This window comes from Antennarius striatus, chromosome 4 (assembly GCF_040054535.1).
Source record: "Antennarius striatus isolate MH-2024 chromosome 4, ASM4005453v1, whole genome shotgun sequence".
Classification (NCBI taxonomy): domain Eukaryota; kingdom Metazoa; phylum Chordata; class Actinopteri; order Lophiiformes; family Antennariidae; genus Antennarius; species Antennarius striatus.
The window spans coordinates 13,646,413-13,665,295 of NC_090779.1; the positions used below are offsets into that span (position 1 = coordinate 13,646,413).

An 18,883-nucleotide genomic window follows, 5' to 3' on the forward strand; every position below is an offset into this window, starting at 1 on the left:
AGCGACGTTCATTAATATCTCTTGTTCCTGTTAAAAGTAAATCGTATTGCCAACTAGCACACGTTGCTATGCCTCCATCTTATTAATATGGTGATGGGCATTAACTGTACTTAGTTTGTAAGATACTGAGTTCATGTTTCACTAATATCTCTTATATTTACCATAAACAGTCCTTTTCGTGTCTGTATGTTCTCCCCGTGTCTGTGCGGGTTCTCTCCGTGTTCTCTGGCTTCCTCCCACCTCCAAAAACATGAATTACAGCTGAAACTCACTCTAAATTGTCCCTAGGTGGTTGGTTGTCTTTCCTGTGGCCCCACTATGCGCTGGCGACGTGTCCGGGATGTACCCCGCCTCTCGCCTCTCGTCAGCTGGGATAGGCTGCAGGAAGCCCCGTGACCAGAAAAGCAGAAAAGCGGCTGAAACGAGACCATTACAGTACTATTCTGTGTTCCAGGAGTAAAGGGATGGATGTGTCTTTAATCATTATCCCCACGCAGTGACGTCACGACTGTTTGGTATCCGTCTAGTTATTCCTCTGCGTCTGATTTACCTTCCATTTCGTTAATATTCTGAACCGTATAAATCAGCTTGTTTATTTGTTGAATTTACCATACAAACCATGTCCCGTCTGTGTATTATAATCCACGGGATTATCACACGATTTTGGTCCCACTGATAAATGGTGACCTTTGTCACGTGGAGGCAGATGAGGAAATTCTACCCAAATCAAATTAAGATGAAAAAGCACGGATGCTGATGATGATGATGATGATGATGATGATGATGATGATGATGATGATGATGATGATGATGATGATGATGATGATGCAGCCCTTTGTCCCCTCCCTCCCTCCCTCCGTCCCTCCTCCCACGGACCGGGTGACCCTCGGTAGATCACGCCGTTCCACATCCGTCACAACGCTCCCCACCAGCGGCTACTGACGCCACCCACCCTGCGCTCGGACCCGGAGGGAGGGAGGGGGGAGCTGTGGAACATCTCGGATCGGCCGCATCAGCGATGAACGACAGAAACTCTCCGACTCCACTGACGCGTCGAGGATGAACGGGAGCGCAGCGGCCGCCGGAGCGGCTTCCTGCCGTTTTGCCCACTATTTTGCTGTGTGTGGGGTGGACACGGACACGGGGCTGGAGCCGGACCAGGGAGCAGGTAGATGGGCTGGAAACGCATTCCATTCCAAATGATATGTTTCATGACATTCTTCACATGTTTGTCATTTCACGCTGACATCCTCAGCCGCGGATTGTTTGGGCTCCACATTTCACCACATTTCCTTTTTTCACAGCGACGCGTTGTTGACGAGAAATCTGGGAGTAGCCGTGTGTATTTTATTTATTTGCTCGTAATTTTCCAACATCTTTCTGGGGTTTTTATATTTTTTTAGACATTGATTAATGCTGATGAAAGATTGTTTTTGTATGCGGCCTATAATTAAAAAACAAAACAACACAGAATCACCCTAGAGAATGATTCCTTTTCCTATGAGCTTTAATGTGATGGTATTTCAAATGATATATTGTTTGTGATCTGCTGGGGTGAAACACAGAATTGTGTTCATGTCTTCAAGACAGTGCAGAGAATATACCTTTTGTAGGCTTCAGCCAGTCATCTGATGCTACACCTCTGTTATGGACAAAGCAAAGAAAGGGAGGGTGGAGGAAGAACAACAGCACCAGGCGGACGGGCGAAGCAGCCAGACATGAGGCTCATGGTCAATTCTAGGGATCATGACATAAAATCATCCGTGGTCTTCGTCCTGATCTGAAACAGAAACAGATCCTTTGTTTTTCACAAGAAAATCCCACCTGTCCTTTGTTCACCAGCCAGAGGTGGTGAACGCTGTGGTGTGTCTCCAGGACTGAGTGCTGTGGGCTCCTTCTGGTTCTTTGCAAGATAAATACACAATGCGGTTCATGGGAAGGATGGCTAATGTCCCCCCCCCCCTTTTTTTTAAATGGCAAGTCAATTTTTAACATTGCATAAGAGTGAATTGTCTAGTATTAAGATGAGCTGTGTTGTATGTCGAGGCTGTAGTGCAGATTATTTGGTGCTCTAATCAACCCTACAGTAGGCGACTTTGATATCTGGCTCTCTGCTGGTGAGCCCATCTGAGCTCCACCAATCTGCTTATGTAACAGTAGGTCATCCCAGACCTACTGCATCAGGGGGCTCTTGGCGTGTCCTGTGAACTGCAGTCACAAGCTAGCAGGGTTTGTTTTGTGTGTGCACCAGCCTTGTAAGTGTGAGATGATGTCACATCGTGTCTCTTTCTGTATTTTCTGAGCGCTAACAGTGAAACAATCTGCTCTTGTTGGCTTCTCAATAGGCGCCACTGTGTTTTCTACAACTCAATCAAATTTCATGTGGCGATGCCCGCTGGCACGATGGATGACTGAGGTCTCAGTGCCCACTCTGGGGGGGTTGACTGTCATAGAGATGACATCAGTGGAGGCTGAGAACACGCTGACTGAGTGTTTGAGGGCTGATGTATGAGCTTGAAGTGATTGTGTGTAATGAAAACATGTTGTTTTTAATCAGATATGTTAGTCTGACATTTTATTTTTTTAATTTAAGTAGCCTGTCTGTCTCGGGCTGCTTAGAGAAGCAAACTGTCATTTTATTAGAGTGGGTGCGCAAATCTATAATGAAGCTATTTAAATTGTGAGCGTCAAAAAAGGAAAACTCCTTGTTAGTCGTTTGCCAACTGATATTTTTCATATCAGACCTTCTTTCTTCTATTTTACACTGAATTTATCGGCTGATGTAAAGGTTTGATGTATGGAATCAATGGGTGACCATAATAGATTTACATTTATCTGATCATTGCCATCTTTGTGGTCACAATCCAAAATGCAACAAAAAAACCCATTGAAAATCATGCAAATTTTCATTGGTTTGTGCTGAAATAAGTCAATTAGAAAATTAATCAACATTTTTTTTAATCCAGTACCTTGCTTATTATTTTAGCTATATGTGTTTATTATGTTTTGGTGTTACACACTGGAATAATTTTTGTTTTCTAGACTGCTGCTTGCGCAAAACAAGAAATGTGAACACCTTTAGTTTTAACAGATTGTGACAGACAGTTTGAACTAATAGACGAAATGATAATGAAAATAATGAATCCAGGATCTCACACTGACATTAATACTATGTGTACTGTATGTTCATGTGGTTAAAGGAGAAAACATGTTAAATACAGCCTGTAGTCTAACTGAACCAGCTATTCAAGCTTTCACTGAGACAGTAAATCAAACCTTCCTCGTTCTGCGGTCTGTTAACTCTGAGAACCAGGCTGTGTGTGAGGGCATTGGTGGGAACTCGTGTCAGCAGGACCGGGGGGTTATATTGGGTCAGCTGATGAAGTTGTGACGTAACCACTTAGAGCTTTGTCTCCATCGCTATCTTCGAGGCCACAGTGTTCTATTGAGAGGAGTTCTGCCTCTGAGCGCCTACAAAAAAACTCTTTGTCCACGGCACGGAACAGCGACACCCCCTCTTGTTGCTGTGATACATTAGCCTCTGCCTCCCACCAAAAAAAAGTCTGACTCAGTGCTGCTCCATTTTCTGGCTGCCTGCAGCACATTCTCCTCTCCCGGGGTACCGAACGTCATCTTGTGGGCAGGTGAAGAGGATGTTCCTGAATGCTTAATAAGTGCGTCAAAGCTGGCAGTCGAGGGAAGACTTTATTTTTTTTCATTTGCTTTTGTAGTTGCAGTGTTTTCAGTTACAGCTGAACATGAACTCAGAATATTCACGGTGGAGTAGTGAAATGGGGAATACTCTGAACAGCATGAATAATGAAAGGGTCTCATCTACTACGTACACAGACTGAATCATCTCCTCATCCACTGATGCTCACACTGACTGCATGTAGCTGGAGCTGGATGCTGACACAAGGTCCAGAACTCTGAAGAAAAAACTTGACGAAGATGTGGCAACAAATCTAATCTGTGAATTTTGAACTGGAGAACATTACGTTTTCGTGCCTTCACTCAAAGTGTAATCCTTTTATAAACACATAGCTGTCGTCCAGAAATTTCTCATCCATCACCCTGAGCTGATAACCAGCTCAGGGTGAAAAAGTGATATGTTTTCATCTTGTTCATGCTCACAGCAAGAATCTCCCACTGCAGAATATCAGGGATGATGGGTGTCTCACCGCTTTAGCAGTCTGTCTCTATGCTAATGGATTACATAACCGTTGAAAGCAGTTTTTCCCCTCTTTGCTGCAGAATAAGTTGGTTTTTTTTCAGCCTATTGGAGAAAAACATTTTCATTACTCAAAGCTGCTGTTGTGGCTTCTTCTTCTTCTCTGTCCTTTTTACAATGCATTAATATGATATTACCATTATGAACCTTTTTCTTCTGAATTTCTATCTGTCTGGCAGGTGAAGCCTTTGAGCAGAGCCCAATTCAACGATCCTTCAAGTCAAAGGTTCTGGTGCATTATCCCCAAACTACAGACAGGAACCCCTTCAACAAAGATGCTGTTAATATGGTGAGAACTGACATCATGAATGCAGTATCATTGTCTTCACTGCTATCCAATGATAAAGAAGGACAAGATGTACTTTGTCTGTAGGACAAATCTGTTGTGGCACTACAATCAGTTTATACCAATGTTTTATCAAATGATAAAAACACCCGAAAAATGACTATAATTTATTGATTTACGTTGCCAAAGCGTGTCAGGATGTTGAAAGCAGCAGACAGATGGAAGTAGATTAAATTTGGTCTAATTTTTTCTTTTTTGCTAAATGTTTTGTAAACAATCTCCCGATACAAACCATCGTACCGTGTGTTAATAATGCTATCAATGAACCTTTATTCGATCTTCAGTCAGGGGAACATCAGGAGCACAAATATGGAACTGGTTCTATTATTAGAACCAATACAGTCACAGACTGCAACATCCCGTGACACCCCTGAATTCAAAATTTTACCCTGACCTACTTGCATGGGTCAAAGATCAAAGCTAGTGCTCTGACCTACTGTCATTGATCAAAGCACTAGTTTTGATCTATGGTCTTACTCACACTGGCCTTCTCCCTCGTCTTTCTATCTTATCCGGTTCCTGAGTGTACAAAGTTGAAATTTGACCTTGACCTAGTTTTCTCAAGGTCAAGGTCATCGTCTCATTTTCATTCTCTTTGCTGCACGAGTAATGTGCTTTTTGTTTCATCTTTCTATCTGCAATGGTTGCGAAGATATTCGGTGGATAACTAACGGGCGGACCCTGACCTACCCATCGTGGGACGTTACAGTCTCTGACTGCTTTGGTTCTTGTTAGTTATTGTTGTTGTTGTTTCCCTCCTTTAATGCATTCTCATCTTTCCTCCTCTTCATTCCTCTCTGTTGATCCTCAGCTCTGCATGCCAAAGGGTCTCTCCTTCCGCCTGCAGACAGACCGACTCGATCCTCAGTTCCACTCCTTCACCATGTACTCTGATGATGGCACCAGCTCCTATGGATTTGTCCTTACCTTCTATGAGGAAGTGACTAGTGCTCAAATCATCACGGCCATGCAGACTCTCTATCAAATGCACCACGTGGAACAACATTCAGCTTCCTCCGCTTCTCCCTCTTCGTCCTCTTCATCCTCATCCTCACCCTCCACGTCCAGCATGGATTCGCTCGCAAGCAGTTTGGATGAGTCAAGTGCTGAGTCTCTCGCTGGGGCGCCCTCTTGCCTCGGCTGCGTGGGTTCCTTTGACCCCACACAAGACACTCTGTATGTCTCCAAAGCCATCTGCCTCCTCACACCGCTCCCCTTCCTTCAAGCGTCTCGACAGTTCCTGTCTCAGCTGCACCAGGCTGTGACATCACACACAGCCCCACCCCTCCCTTTGGAGAGCTATATCCATAATATTCTGTATGAGGTCCCCCTGCCACCCCCTGGAAGGTCTTTAAAGTTTCACGGCGTGCAGGGGCCAATCGTGTGCCAGCGGCCCGGGGCGGGGGAGCTTCCAATGGGGGAGTATCCTCTGGGTGAGGCGTTCTCTCTGCTTGGTGTGGACAATATGGTGCAGCTGCTCACCTGTGCACTACTGGAGACACAAGTCCTGCTCTGCTCTCACGGTATGTATACCGCTCAGTTATTAGAATATTTGAGACAACATTTGTTTAATAAACACCCACATTTTTTCAACATTTAGTGATTATTTCACTGCAGAAAGGAACATTTTTGAGACTAAGAAATTTTGTAACATACACTCAAGGGGCTTTATGAACACAACACTGTAATCTTGGCATAATTTGAGAAAACCTTTTCTCTATCTTCATATTTGTTGTAGAGCTATATCTTGGACCGGCGTTGTGATCATTGTTAACATGAAGTTTGCTAACATTTGACTGGTTGCTGTTTGTAATCTTGAGCCTGAAAATACAGTTTTTACCGAAAAGGCCTAATAAATGTTCTTAGTCTGCAACTTTATTGAACTAATGTAAAGTGATCACTGTCTTCTTAAAGTAACTTACCCATTCAAAAATGCACAAAGATCAGGGATAAAATATCTGCAGGAAAGGAAGACCAGCTATGGGGTGAAACTGTCGGCATTTTCCTTTTTTGTGTAATAATGACATATTTTATTAATAAATGCCCTCATCGATAAAGGCATTTTTACCAAATCCTTTGAAACAGATTTTTTATTTCATGTACTTCTAAAAAACGAGACCAGAAGAGGACACTGTGTATTATAAAATGAACCACAATCAATTAAAATGTTCCATTTTATTGGTGAAGCCTAATATAAACTACAGTACACATGCTTTCCTCAGTCCTTCATTGGATGGGATGTAAGCAGCATCCCCTAAAACTCTTCATTCCATTGTGGAGGAGTTTCCCTGTTGATCCATTACAGGTGATTGGTTTTTGCTAACCCCCCCCCCCCCTCACATCCACAGATTACCAACGTTTGATGACAGTGGCTGAAGGCATCAGTGCTTTGCTGTTCCCATTCCAGTGGCAACACATCTACCTGCCCATTGTTCCTACCCCCCTACATCACCTCCTGGACGCTCCTGTGCCGTTCCTGATGGGCGTCCAGTGGAGAGAAGGGGCTCAGCGATCCTCTCTCCACCTCCCGCATGAGGTACACAGATATACAAGGGTCTCACGTTTAAATGCATCAGCATTGTAGGTTTTAAGCATTTCAATTTCAATTGAACAGTTTTCAGTCATTTTCTGATCCCCTCAGAGCTGATTTCCTCTGCCTCTGGCTAATTTGCATTGGAGAGTACTTCATGCCACATGGATATGTCCCTATTGAAGTCACGTTGCACTAGAAAGAGTGATCACTGTAGAGCATAGAATAATAACTGGACTCACTTGAAAATTATGGATCACCAGATTTGTCTTGAGTTGTACAAGTTCATGTGTAGGTGGTGATTTGTCATGGAGTATTTTAATGTTTCCTAAAACTGCAGGAATTTTTTTGTAACTTTAGATCTTTCCAGATTGGAGAATATCAAGATTGTGAAAAAAAAAAGAAACATTGACTCTTGGCTGAAGCTGTAAACAGGAACAGGATGTCTCTCCATTCTACAGTACATCTCCCAGCTCCCCCTCAGGCTGTAAACTGAGGTCACTGCTGAAGAGCATGTAGCTGCTGACTGCACTGGGATCATCACTGCTTACAGAAGCAGTATTTTTAAATCCCTGCTTGTCGTTCTTTCAAAGGTCTATAGTTCTGTGCAGCAGCTTTTACCACAGTGACATGAGCTCAGTTATTTTCATTGGTTTTCCAGTATGGGTGCTTTAAATTCCCCTGTTCTGTTATAACTGGGATCAAGATACATTCTCCTCAGGGCCCATCATGGTGAAATGGGGAGAATCTATTGGTAGAATGTAAAGCCTGACATCCTGTCATTGTTAACTGATGGAGGAATGAGTTAAAGAAGGTTTCAAGGTTTGTAAGTATTTTTTTCTTCTCTTAACAGGCCAATCTGTGCTTTGTTGACATTGATAACCACCACGTCGAAGCTCCCGAGGACCTTCCCATGTTTCCAGACCAGGTGGAGCTAATCCAGGAGCTAAGTGATGTCCTGCTGCATTTTGGGCTCTGCTCACACGACGGTGTGATCACTAAGCCCAAAACCTGTTCCACTAAACTGAGTAGCCTGGTGCTGGAAGATCTGATGGAGGACAGCAGGAACGGGAATCTTGGAGGCGAGGAGCTGGCGGTGTTGGAGCGGCTGCAGACTCTGGCGCAGAGGTGTGAGGTGGGGAAGGTGTCAGATGGAGGGAAGACTCTGGAGCACGTGTTTGAAGAGGAGGAGGAAAAGCTGAATGCTGCGAAACTGAATATTCAGCTGAGGGAGGTGTTTGCTGCACGGTTTGCTGCCATGTTTGGCAGGTATGAGGACTTTGTCGTCCACAGCGCACTTGATTTTGATTCCTGGTTGAGCAACAGGGAGGGGACATGCAGCTTTGACAAGGTAATAAAAGACTATGCACAAAAAAAGTACATTATTTCTACCAGTTCCTGTTAGGATTCATTTTCTGTGCTCTTTAAATCACGTTGATGATGATTAATCTGTTTAAACGTTGGTGTTCTTCAATGTTTCAGGGTTCTTTCCTCTCGGTTCAGCCAGCTACACGCACACGCTTCTTGTCCCGGTTCCTGGAGACGGCCATGTTTTCTTCTTTTGTGGATGGGAAGGCCGCATCCCGTTGGGTGGACAGGGATCCACTGCAGCAGCTGTTTGACAGTCGTCTGGAGAGAGAACGACTGTATGACACTGATGAAGAGGACTCCCGTAACCGTGGCTACAGGACACGAACCTCGCTCTACGAGTCAGGTATCCTGAGCGTATGACTCGGTCCAGCTCACATGATTCTGCTAATGCAAAAACTTTTTTTTGTTTGTTTTAAATGAAACTTCCAATAGACCACCAATAACATGGGCTGGTTCACCAGTTTATTTTGAGCCGTTAGATGGTTAATAGCCAGGAAATAAATGGAAGCCCAATTTGGTGAAATGAGCAGAAAGTGATTGAAGTGGATGCCAGATTTTCTGCAAAAGTGTTACCATCTGTCTGTGGGGGCTTTTACTCTACTGTTGATTATGTTGCTTTTTTATAACCACCATTTAGTCTGTTTTTGTAATGATTCATTGATATTATCCAAACTTAGTGGAGAATATCCATGAATCACCTGTTCAAGTGATAAATCATAGCCCATCTCTTATGAATGAGTTCAGGAAAGTATTCTGATACGAGGGATTACATATTGGGTGAATCAGAGAGGACTGAACCAAAGTTATGAGTGAAGGATAAAGGTTTGTGTCAAACCTCCAGCACTGCAAGCATCTTGGTATGTCATGGACCTTGTTCACATTTACACTGAGTAGTTACTTCTGCATCAGCATTTATGGAACATAAGGTCAGCTACCTAGTGTCACCCTGTAATGTTTTACATGGGATGTTCCAGTCTGTCTGAGTGTTCTTAGTGTTACTAAAAAAATTTGCGACATTTATCCGATGTGAATATAAAATATTCACATAAGAGATGACAATAAATGTGATGTATAAGTCCTCTCTGGAACTGTCCTCAATGTCACTCATATTTACTCATTTTTTCTAGTGGGTTTAGACCTTAAAGGGAAGCTTTTTGTGCAGTTTTGGTTCATTGTAATGTGGGCAGAATGAACAATGTTAGATCTCTCCCCCATTATCCTTCAGCCTGAGCCCCAGCTATTTAGTATTTCTGTTGTCATCAGGGGGACAAAGGCCAGCTCTAGGGCTATTCTTTGACCTGCAGATTGCATTCTCCATTGTTGTGTGCCTGCCCACATACACGCACGCACGCGCGCGCGCGCACACACACACACACACACACACACACACACACACACACACACACACAAAGAGAGTGAGAGAGAGAGAATCAGAGAAGGAGATAAACTGCTGGGGCAGGGCTGATTAAATAAATCAAGATCAGGCTACTGTGCTTCCTGTTTCTCACTTAAAATGCTTTTCGAATCATATTTCAATTCCAAATTTAGCAATAACAACAGGTCATGTGTTAGCAGATGGCCCCCAGGCTGCTTCAAAACACAAAATCCAAGTACAGCCAGTTGAGAGCCGTATAGCTGGAGCATGCCTCCTTCAGTTTTTTGGTGATTTACACTTGGAGCAAAGTTTTTAGTCAAGTAGCACCAACGCCTGAATATTTTGTCCTTCTTTAGCAAAGCCAGGCCGGTTTAAAGGCAGGACCAGCTGTCCAGGCTGCTTTTCTGATCATTGCTTTGTTTGTCCTTGCAGCTCAGGCAATCGAGCGCCGGCTGCTGAAGGCTGACCACACGGCCATACACCCCCACCTGCTGGACATGAGGATCGGCCAGGGTCGTCACCAGCAGGGCTACTTCCCTAAACTGCAGGCTGATGTTCTTGCACAGGGACAAAACAACAAGAAGTGAGTCTGTTTTCATCTGGTATCCAGTGAGAAAAGATCAGAACAGTGATCCTGTCAGTGTGTTTGTGACGTGGTAGTTCTGTAACTGTCAGGTACACAGACTGGGTTGACTCATCGGATAACACATTCATGAGAAATCCACTGTGTCTGCATATTTTAGGAAAGGAAGCAATGTTCCAATAAGATCTAGAATTGGTGTTGCTCTATTCTTCACTTTCGTAATTATGAGTTATAATTACTTAAATTAGTTGAATTTAAAAAATGCATGAAATGAATGAACACTTGCCTGAAATAGCTTAAAGTTACTGATGATGGTTAAAAGTGTTCACTAGCAGCTAAAGTTAGACAACAATCATCAGGTAAAGCACATTACACACTGCTGCTTCAATACTGAATCAAATGAAGAGATAGAAGGACAGCCGTCAGGTTCTGCGTCATGACCCACTAAAATACGCACGCATGTGGGTTAAATATGGAAACACAGTTGGGACACATCTGACATTGTGTTTTTCATTTTGACGTGTGGTTTGGGTGAACAGGTGGTCCAGTCGGGTTACGGCGTCACGCAAAGCTGAACACAAAAGATCAGCAGCGACTGAACACTCAGGAGCTGACGGTGAACAAAGACAGGTACTCTCACGAGTTGACACGATGGCCTGAGGAAGTCTTTATCCGCTTCACCATCTTTTCTTCATTTAGCAGAAGCACACATTTGCACGGAAGAACCTTTGCCAGTCTAAGCTGCTTGACCCATCGCCTCAAGCCGTCAGTCAGACCCACAAAGAGTTCGTCTACGGGTTGCTGAGCGAGTGTCGTCTGAAGGTAACAGCCCCCTGATGGTGGTCCAGTTGGGATTTCTTGTATCCTTGTTCATGGTTGAAACAACAAAAATGTTCTGTGGCTTTTTCAGACCAAACGGATGTTGATGGAGAGGATGGGGAAGGAGAGTGTGGAACTGGGTCAGGGAGAAGCAAACATCACAGGCCTTTTGGAGAACACACTCATTCACGGTCTGTGTGACCTATTAGAGAGGACCTGGGGCCACGGTCTGCAGCTGAAACAGGTCAGGCACAAACCTAGAAAAATATAAGGGTTTTCTTTATGCACTCAAACACAATGATGCCTGTGTGAAGAGGTGGAATATTGACATGTTTGTTTGCTTTGAACAGGGGAAATCTGCTCTTTGGTCCCATCTGCTTCATTACCAAGCAGCCCAGGGAAAGACGGAAACACCAGCTGACTCTCCAGGTCAGAGCTCGACCCGACTTATCTTTGCTTGTGTCAATCACTGAGCTATGAGTCAAATAGTGCTTTAAACCTCTCGTCTTTTCAGGGTCTAACGGTTCGGACCAACAAATGTTTGGTGTAGGCACTGTGTTTCTGAAAGGATCTCTAATACAAGACATGAGGTAATGAATGCAAATGAAAAATATCATTGCTGCTTCATTTCCTGTTTCAAATAACCAAAATTCTACGATTTGAATATTGACCTATTTTGTACACCTGATATACACCATATATTTTGTTCTGTGCTTGGTGTGTCATGAGTTTAAATGCTGTTTTTATGAGATAAAATTAAATATTTACCAAAGTTTTATTTCCCACTACTTTTAACAGTCTGTGTGTTGTTATTCTAGATTTATTCAGACTATGAGTGAAGGTCTGTCTGAGGTGGGTCAAGCTCGGGCCTGGATCCATCTGGCTCTGGAGAAGAAAATGCTGTCCCAACATCTAAAAGAGCTCGTTACAAACCAGGAGCTGCTCAGGTCATAATTCACAGACACAAATGAGATATTTCTTGTTTTAAGTTTAATTTTTGAGTTTGGACCTTTTTTTTTTGACTCTTCAATTTGTCCCCTGACAGGCAGCTGTATAAACCTCATGCATTCCTGCTCTCTGAGGAAGAAAGGGAACAGTTTTTGTTCCACCTGCTCTCCCTCAACACGGTGGACTACCTCTGCTTCACACAGGTTTTCACTTCCATCAGTAAGTCCTGTAAACTTTAACAAGAAAATACCAGAATTTACTGCAGGGTTACAGCTTTCATGAGGGCCAAAAGTTTTCTTTGGCAGTGAGTTGAGTTTTACAATCCCGTTACCACCCACTGTGCTCATATTCTTCAGTGACACAGTCATGAAGTCCCATTGCTCTCCATCAGTGAACATTAAAATTTCTCTGTTGCTGTGAAAATCCAGGTTACCGTCAGTGTTGAGAGAAGGAATTTGATGTATTTGAAGGAATTTGCATGAATTGAATAAACGGAAGTCTTGTATCCATCCAGGCATTCCGTACCGTGTGGTTATCATACCCATGAAGAAGCTGAGCATTGCAATGGCAACAGTCAACCCCTGGGTGTGTGTGTCAGGAGAACTGGGTGATTCAGGACTTCGACAAATACCGAAGAATACACAAGAGATTTTCTTCCAGGTTTGCATACTCATCAGAGAGGGAGAGAGAGTCAGAGAACATCATGTCAACTGGGACTTAAGTTTTTTTCTTTTTTCATTTTAGTGCAAGAACCTGGGCCGGCTGAGTACTCTGGAGTTGGGACAGGAGAACTCTGGCTTACTGGCCAAGTGTCTGATAGACTGTGTGATGGTCTATAATGAGATCACTGGACACACCTACAAGTAAGAGTCTAATTCTGACCTTATTGTCTGCTTGACATTATTATGATGGCATCTAAATCATCCTGACAAGAGTATGTTTCAGGTCTGCAGTTTTTTTTAAACCAATATTCATAAATTGAAAGTTGGTGCCGCCCAGCAGAGGGCAAAGTATTCAACAGACATGTTGTCACCATATACAAATAAATAAATCACGTTTTAAGGATAGATTTTGTAACGCTTTCAGGTTCCCATGCGGCCGATGGCTTGGGAAAGGTGTGGGTGATGGCAGCTTGGAGAGAGTTCTTCTTGGTCAGTTGATGTCCCCTGGTGGAGAGGAGGATTCTGGGAGGTGGACTGGGACGCCTCCGGAACTCGCTTCTCCTTCTCAGAGCGTACGAACAGTGCTGGGATCGTTTGGCATCCGAAGCCGTACGTGCTGACATTCTCTTGTACAATAGCTGGCCTACTTGTCAGCATGCTCACTATAATGGCGTATTATGATCGCTGTATCATCTGTCTTTCTAGCCCCAGTCTGCTTCCCCCTTATGTCTGTCATAAGTTGTCCTCATGTTTCCATTTTTAACTGTTCTCCATTTATCTTGTCAGGAATGCTGCCGGTTGAAGTACAGGAGGACTTGAGGGAGGCAGCAAATAACCTTGTTAAACACTTCCACAAACCTGAACAAGAGGTATTTGTTACACTGTGTTGTCTCATTCATTCCACTCCATTCATTCCAGTCGTCTAAGTTAAAATGGTGGTAAATGCTAATGAATATTTACTTCTACTTCATTACCCATACTTTTCTAGCCTGGGCCCCATTTCTTTGGCCTATGTTATCTCAACAACGAGTTAAAAGCTCTGAATAGACTTGATGGATCACTTCAGGTTACACTTGTGCCAGTTCATTTTGGTAGTGTCCTTTATATACTGGCTCGAATGCAACAGCATTAGCTCTTTTCAGTGTTCTTCAGGTTAATGAATGAAAGAGCATTGGATTTAACACAATGTGCTCTGTTGCAGAGGATCCTGTAACATTACAATGCCCTGTATGGCTTGTATGAGAGATTATCTAGAGTTAGGAGATGAGCTCCTTGCTTAGAGTGCTTTTATTACATTCACGCATCAACACTCACGACTTCACCTCATTGCGGAGTTTTGGTAGGCTGTCACATGATACCGTATGCTCATTCTATTGGCTGACAGCATCCGGAATTGCGCTTGGTTCTGTGTGTCTCGTGAGACACAAAAGTGCTTTGTTGATAAGAGTGTGGGAAAAGGTAATACAGATAGAAGGTGGTTTGATATCAGTATGGGGAGGGTTCATAAACGTTTAAATTAAAGTAAATAATAAGATAAATAGTTTGTTGCTCTATCGCGGAAATTGTTAATCGTGTGTGGTTCCTGGAACGCATTAACTGAGAGGAACGAGGGCGCACTGTATTGTAATTGTCAGTGTTTGTGTGTCCGTCTGTCCTTCCGTCCGCCAAATATCTTCAGATAGAAAGATGAAAGAAAAAGCACATTACTCAGGCGGCAAAGGGGATGAAAATGAGATGAGACCTTGACCTTGAGAAAACTAGATCAAGGTCAAATTTTCACTTTTATACCTTTTTAGGCACACATCTCTGATACCTGATGAGATATTATCACAAAACAAAAAGCAATATTTTCAGGAAGCCAGAGGCACGAAAATGTGATGATGACCTTCACCTTTGGAAAATGTCATACTCGATGGTACAATATAGAATTCATTGCTGCGACCATTATGAAAGTAGGCCAGAGTAAAATTTTGAATTGAGGGGTGTCGCGGGATGTCGCAGTCTGACCGCCTTGTTAACTCTGTTCCCATTTCTTGCCTCATCCCAGAGGGGAAACTTAACAGTCCTGTTGTGCGGTGAAGGAGGTCTGGTGACGTCTTTGGAGAAGTTCCTCCTAGACGGGTTCAAATCCAACCGTCTTTTCCAGAGGAATGTCTTTGTATGGGACTTTGTAGGTAAGCACCATGAGCTTGATGAAGTGATGTTGCACCCCTCACTGATGTGCTCCCCATCTCCATCTAGTGGTGTGAATATGAATTTCACATATCAAATTAAATTTCAGCTAAGCATGACTGATGTGTGTTTTCTCTCTCTCCACACTCTTCCACTGTATTATTTTTTCATATTGTTTGTGTTTTAATAAGTGATGAACTAACAGCTTGAACAACTGTGTCCATAGAGAAAGCAGTGGCTTCCATGGAGACAGCTGATCAGATGGGAGATCTGCTTGGATCAACATTGACTGAAGGTTCACCTCGTGATTCGCTGTGCAACTACGTCAACGCCATCAATGCGTCACCTCGAAACATTGGAAAAGAGGGCAAGTTCCAGCTCTTTGTCTGCTTGGGACTTAGGTAAGTGGTCAAATTTTAAAAATATTTAGTAAAAAATTCTTAAGCTAAATTTAAACCCAAAGAGGACCGGATAAATTTGCACAAAACATCATAACACAAAGAAAGGATCTGATGAAACCTCAGTGTGTTTGTTTTGTTATTTTTGCTGCTAAAGGAAGACATTAAAATGATCATGATGATCTGATCTTATGGTTCTTTGCATCACATGGAAACGTTTAACTTTCACTGTACACTAGTTTGTTTTAAATAAGATAAAGATTATAAAATGACAGCATGCACCTACTCTGGCTTATGTAATTGATACTTGTGTAATCAATCCAGTGTAATAATACTAAGACTCAGTATCATGAATAGCAAAACTGGGATTTTTAAAGCCTCCTGGTCCTTTTGTGTCTTATTGTGTGATTGTGATATAGTTTCTGTCTCGAGGATGTAGTTTGTAGCTTGATGACAAATCCATGTAACATGCATTTCAACAACTGGGTTAGCCTTTGCCTTCTAATGCTTAGACTTGAGATGTAAGAAAAGTTCAAAAATCCAACTGAACATCCAGCTGTCACTTTTCCCTTCTCTTAAATTAACACAACACAACAAAATACTAATATCAGAATGTTTCCTTCAGAACATTTCACATAGACAACTGTGACATTAGTTTGTTGTTACCTTTCACGTGTTAGTATTGTCTCTTTTGTATTTGTCTCCTCATTTAAGTATACAGCATTAACAGGAAGACAAGACAGCAACATTTAACTATGACTATAACACACCAATGACTGCCCTGCAGCAAGGACATTTTTACCAGTGGAAATCAAATGTCAAAATGATTAATTTCAGATATCCTTGAAAACGATTACGATATGTTACAACATTTTTAAAAGCTAATCAATGAATGAGATGAACTAGTCTAATATCAGATTTTAGATATCAGCAGTCCCATTGTGTGCAACACATAAACTATTTCATTCATGTCACTTTCACTCATAGAAATTCTGTATTTTTGATGTCCGTCCATCCACTTTCTTTGTCGCTTCTTCTGCTTTTGTGGCTCATGGGGGTTAATTCTGATAGTGAAGGGAGTAGTAGATATCTCAAGTGTAATTATCATATGTAAAGATATGCTTTCCACAATTATGATTGTATTCCTTATACTACTGTATATCTGAAACGACTACAACAGTTAGAAGTCTAATCTAACTCATCGGTAATTGAATTTTGACGAATTAGAGCATAATTTTAGATGTTTAGAATTTTGTTTGTAACAATTAGACACAATTATTTCCACCTTCAAAAGCGTAGTATTTGTGGGTCCACTAACGACATGTTCCTCTTGGCAGGGACCGGCTTCTCTCTCAGTGGCTCAGCTTGCTGGCAGAGTTACCCGTGACGGTGCGATCGTATGACGAAGGTGCTCTTCTGCGAGACCGTGCTGCTGTGCTCTCCCTCTCCCGCATCCTAAACACACTCAATGAGTTTACCATCTCCCTGGAGACTGCACTCATTAAAGGAGTTCACCTCTGACCCTGACAGGAGAGAACGGACTTCAACAGGAGAGCTGATGTATTCAAATAGTCATCTTTCCATCTGTTGGAAAAGGAATTTTTCTCAGACACTTGAGAAATGTGACTCTATCATCAAAACAAGACTGTTTACTGGATAAAGCAGCTCAAACTCCAAATGTGATACCTTGCTCACTCATGTGAAGGTCGTAGTTGCTGTAATTGTTGAAGAAACAGTCAGATTTTTTTTCCTACACTTGTTTACACTGTGACGTTCTGTTTCCCCAAGGAGAAATAGTCATTCATAATCTCACATTCACAGTTTAGAGATATGTTGACAGCTCATATCATTTAGTGTACATGTCTTGTAGGATAACTATCTTTTCTTCTCCTGCTGTTCTGCTTGCACTTGAATTCTAAACTGAGCACATGCATGGCCAAAATGTTTGTTTTATGTCTTGGTGTGCTATGATCTGAAATCTCAGGCCTACTGATAGAAACATGTTTCTTGACTCCATTCATAGGATATCTTAGTAAATATAATACTTAAGGTAATGCTCTCATTCTGTATATTAAAAAATTATATATTGTTGAGGGTTTTTTTACACCGTGTAACATCGTGTTATCTGTTTCTCGCTGTTTATTTCAGTCTGTGGTCACGTACTGCAGAACTGTGACATAGTGTTGGTGTAGCACTGAAACCTGTGTCTGTTCAGACTCTGAAATCCTTTTTTCTCTCTCACATTGTGAATATTTGATTCATTAGATCTTCAATAGAATAGTTCCCATTTCTCATGGCGTAATGAATTTGTGGCATATTTTCTGTATAAAGGCGTCATATTTGTGTCTGTGTAAAACAAGATAGTCCACTATGGACACATTCTACTTATTACGTGAATAATAGTCATGCTGTTACTTTATAAAATATTCAGTTGTCATCAAACAGTGGCTGCAGCACAGGTTCTTATAAATGCTTAGTATTATGTTGGTGTTGCATTTTATTTACCACTTAAGAATTATGAAAATGCTGTCTCCTGCACTGCCCTGCACTATGTAACCTACAATGACCAAGTCTCCATTATTATTACTATTATTTAAATACAGATTAGAGAAAGCAATAATTGTTATTTATGAATTGTGCTGTTGAAGATTAAAGTTAATAACTGGCATGTATTAGTATGATTGTTTCTGCTATAGTTCACTTTTACTGGATTTTTGTTGAAAATGCAAACTAATAGAAGCTATTACACACCAGGTATACACTGTATGACTGTCCTATGAGAGAAGATTTATTATCCCCAACCGCAAAGTGGATGAAAAATACAGGAATGTGTTCTTTCTGTGTATGGGGATGTTTGGGTTTCACTCTTCAAATAGAACAAATTTGATCAAATACCCTTAAAGCTATGAACATTAAATTTGTGGATAGCTGTATTTTATATGTTTGAGTCTGCATTTGATCAGTAGCACTGATTTGTTTTCTCTTACTATTATTAAGTGGAGTTAAATGAACCTTAATTTTAATTTTGCTTTTAGTTCACAGCATTGTCCATGTGAAAACATTTTTTAAAAATCTCTTAAAAGATTAAAATTCTGTAATATCTCTCCAACACTGCAGTCTGGAGCAGAGGAAGCTACTCTTATTGGAATTTATTTAGTAACTTCCATTTTGCATATATCTCGTCATTTCCCATCCATGTTACCTCTTTTTACAAAAGCGTGTATGTCAGAAAATGTCATTTGGAAACACTTGTTTTTGCCGAGTTTTTACTTCAAATCCTATTTCCCAGTCTTTTATTTATTTATTTATCTCAACAAACTGTTAGGTGTCTTGAATGATATAACGTTGCTTGACGTAGAAAGTGGTATAAGAAATGAAAAATATCAGTACAATGACAGAATAAATAATAAATCGGGTTAATCCTCATTTTCGTTTGAGTTCTTCCAAG

The 18,883-nt window shown here is 41.8% G+C and overlaps 1 protein-coding gene across 2 annotated transcripts; it reads left to right on the forward strand.

Annotated features, from left to right (window-relative positions):
• The first annotated feature begins 924 nt into the window (after positions 1 to 924).
• Positions 925 to 18,861, forward strand: LOC137593470 (DENN domain-containing protein 5B-like). Of its 2 annotated transcripts, none has more exons than XM_068312178.1 (21): positions 925 to 1,168; positions 4,411 to 4,520; positions 5,389 to 6,100; positions 6,926 to 7,113; positions 7,961 to 8,458; positions 8,590 to 8,821; positions 10,286 to 10,436; positions 10,976 to 11,066; positions 11,136 to 11,258; positions 11,347 to 11,499; positions 11,606 to 11,684; positions 11,770 to 11,845; positions 12,074 to 12,202; positions 12,301 to 12,422; positions 12,718 to 12,863; positions 12,948 to 13,066; positions 13,290 to 13,474; positions 13,652 to 13,734; positions 14,913 to 15,039; positions 15,264 to 15,438; positions 16,773 to 18,861. In XM_068312178.1, exons 1-21 carry the CDS (start codon positions 1,060 to 1,062, stop codon positions 16,954 to 16,956), a joined length of 3,792 nt encoding a protein of 1,263 aa, XP_068168279.1. In that variant the 5' UTR covers positions 925 to 1,059; the 3' UTR covers positions 16,957 to 18,861. The 2 variants fall into 2 exon arrangements, with proteins under 2 accessions (XP_068168279.1, XP_068168280.1); XM_068312179.1 differs by having other exon boundaries at positions 11,139 to 11,258.
• Positions 18,862 to 18,883: the final 22 nt, after the last annotated feature.

Coding starts and splice junctions, on each gene's coding strand:
- LOC137593470 (XM_068312178.1), top strand. CDS start 1,060: ATGAACGGGAGCGCAGCGGCCGCCGGAGCGGCTTCCTGCCGTTTTGCC. Junction 8,459..8,589: donor GGACATGCAGCTTTGACAAG/GTAATAAAAGAC, acceptor TCAATGTTTCAG/GGTTCTTTCCTCTCGGTTCA. Junction 8,822..10,285: donor AACCTCGCTCTACGAGTCAG/GTATCCTGAGCG, acceptor TTGTCCTTGCAG/CTCAGGCAATCGAGCGCCGG.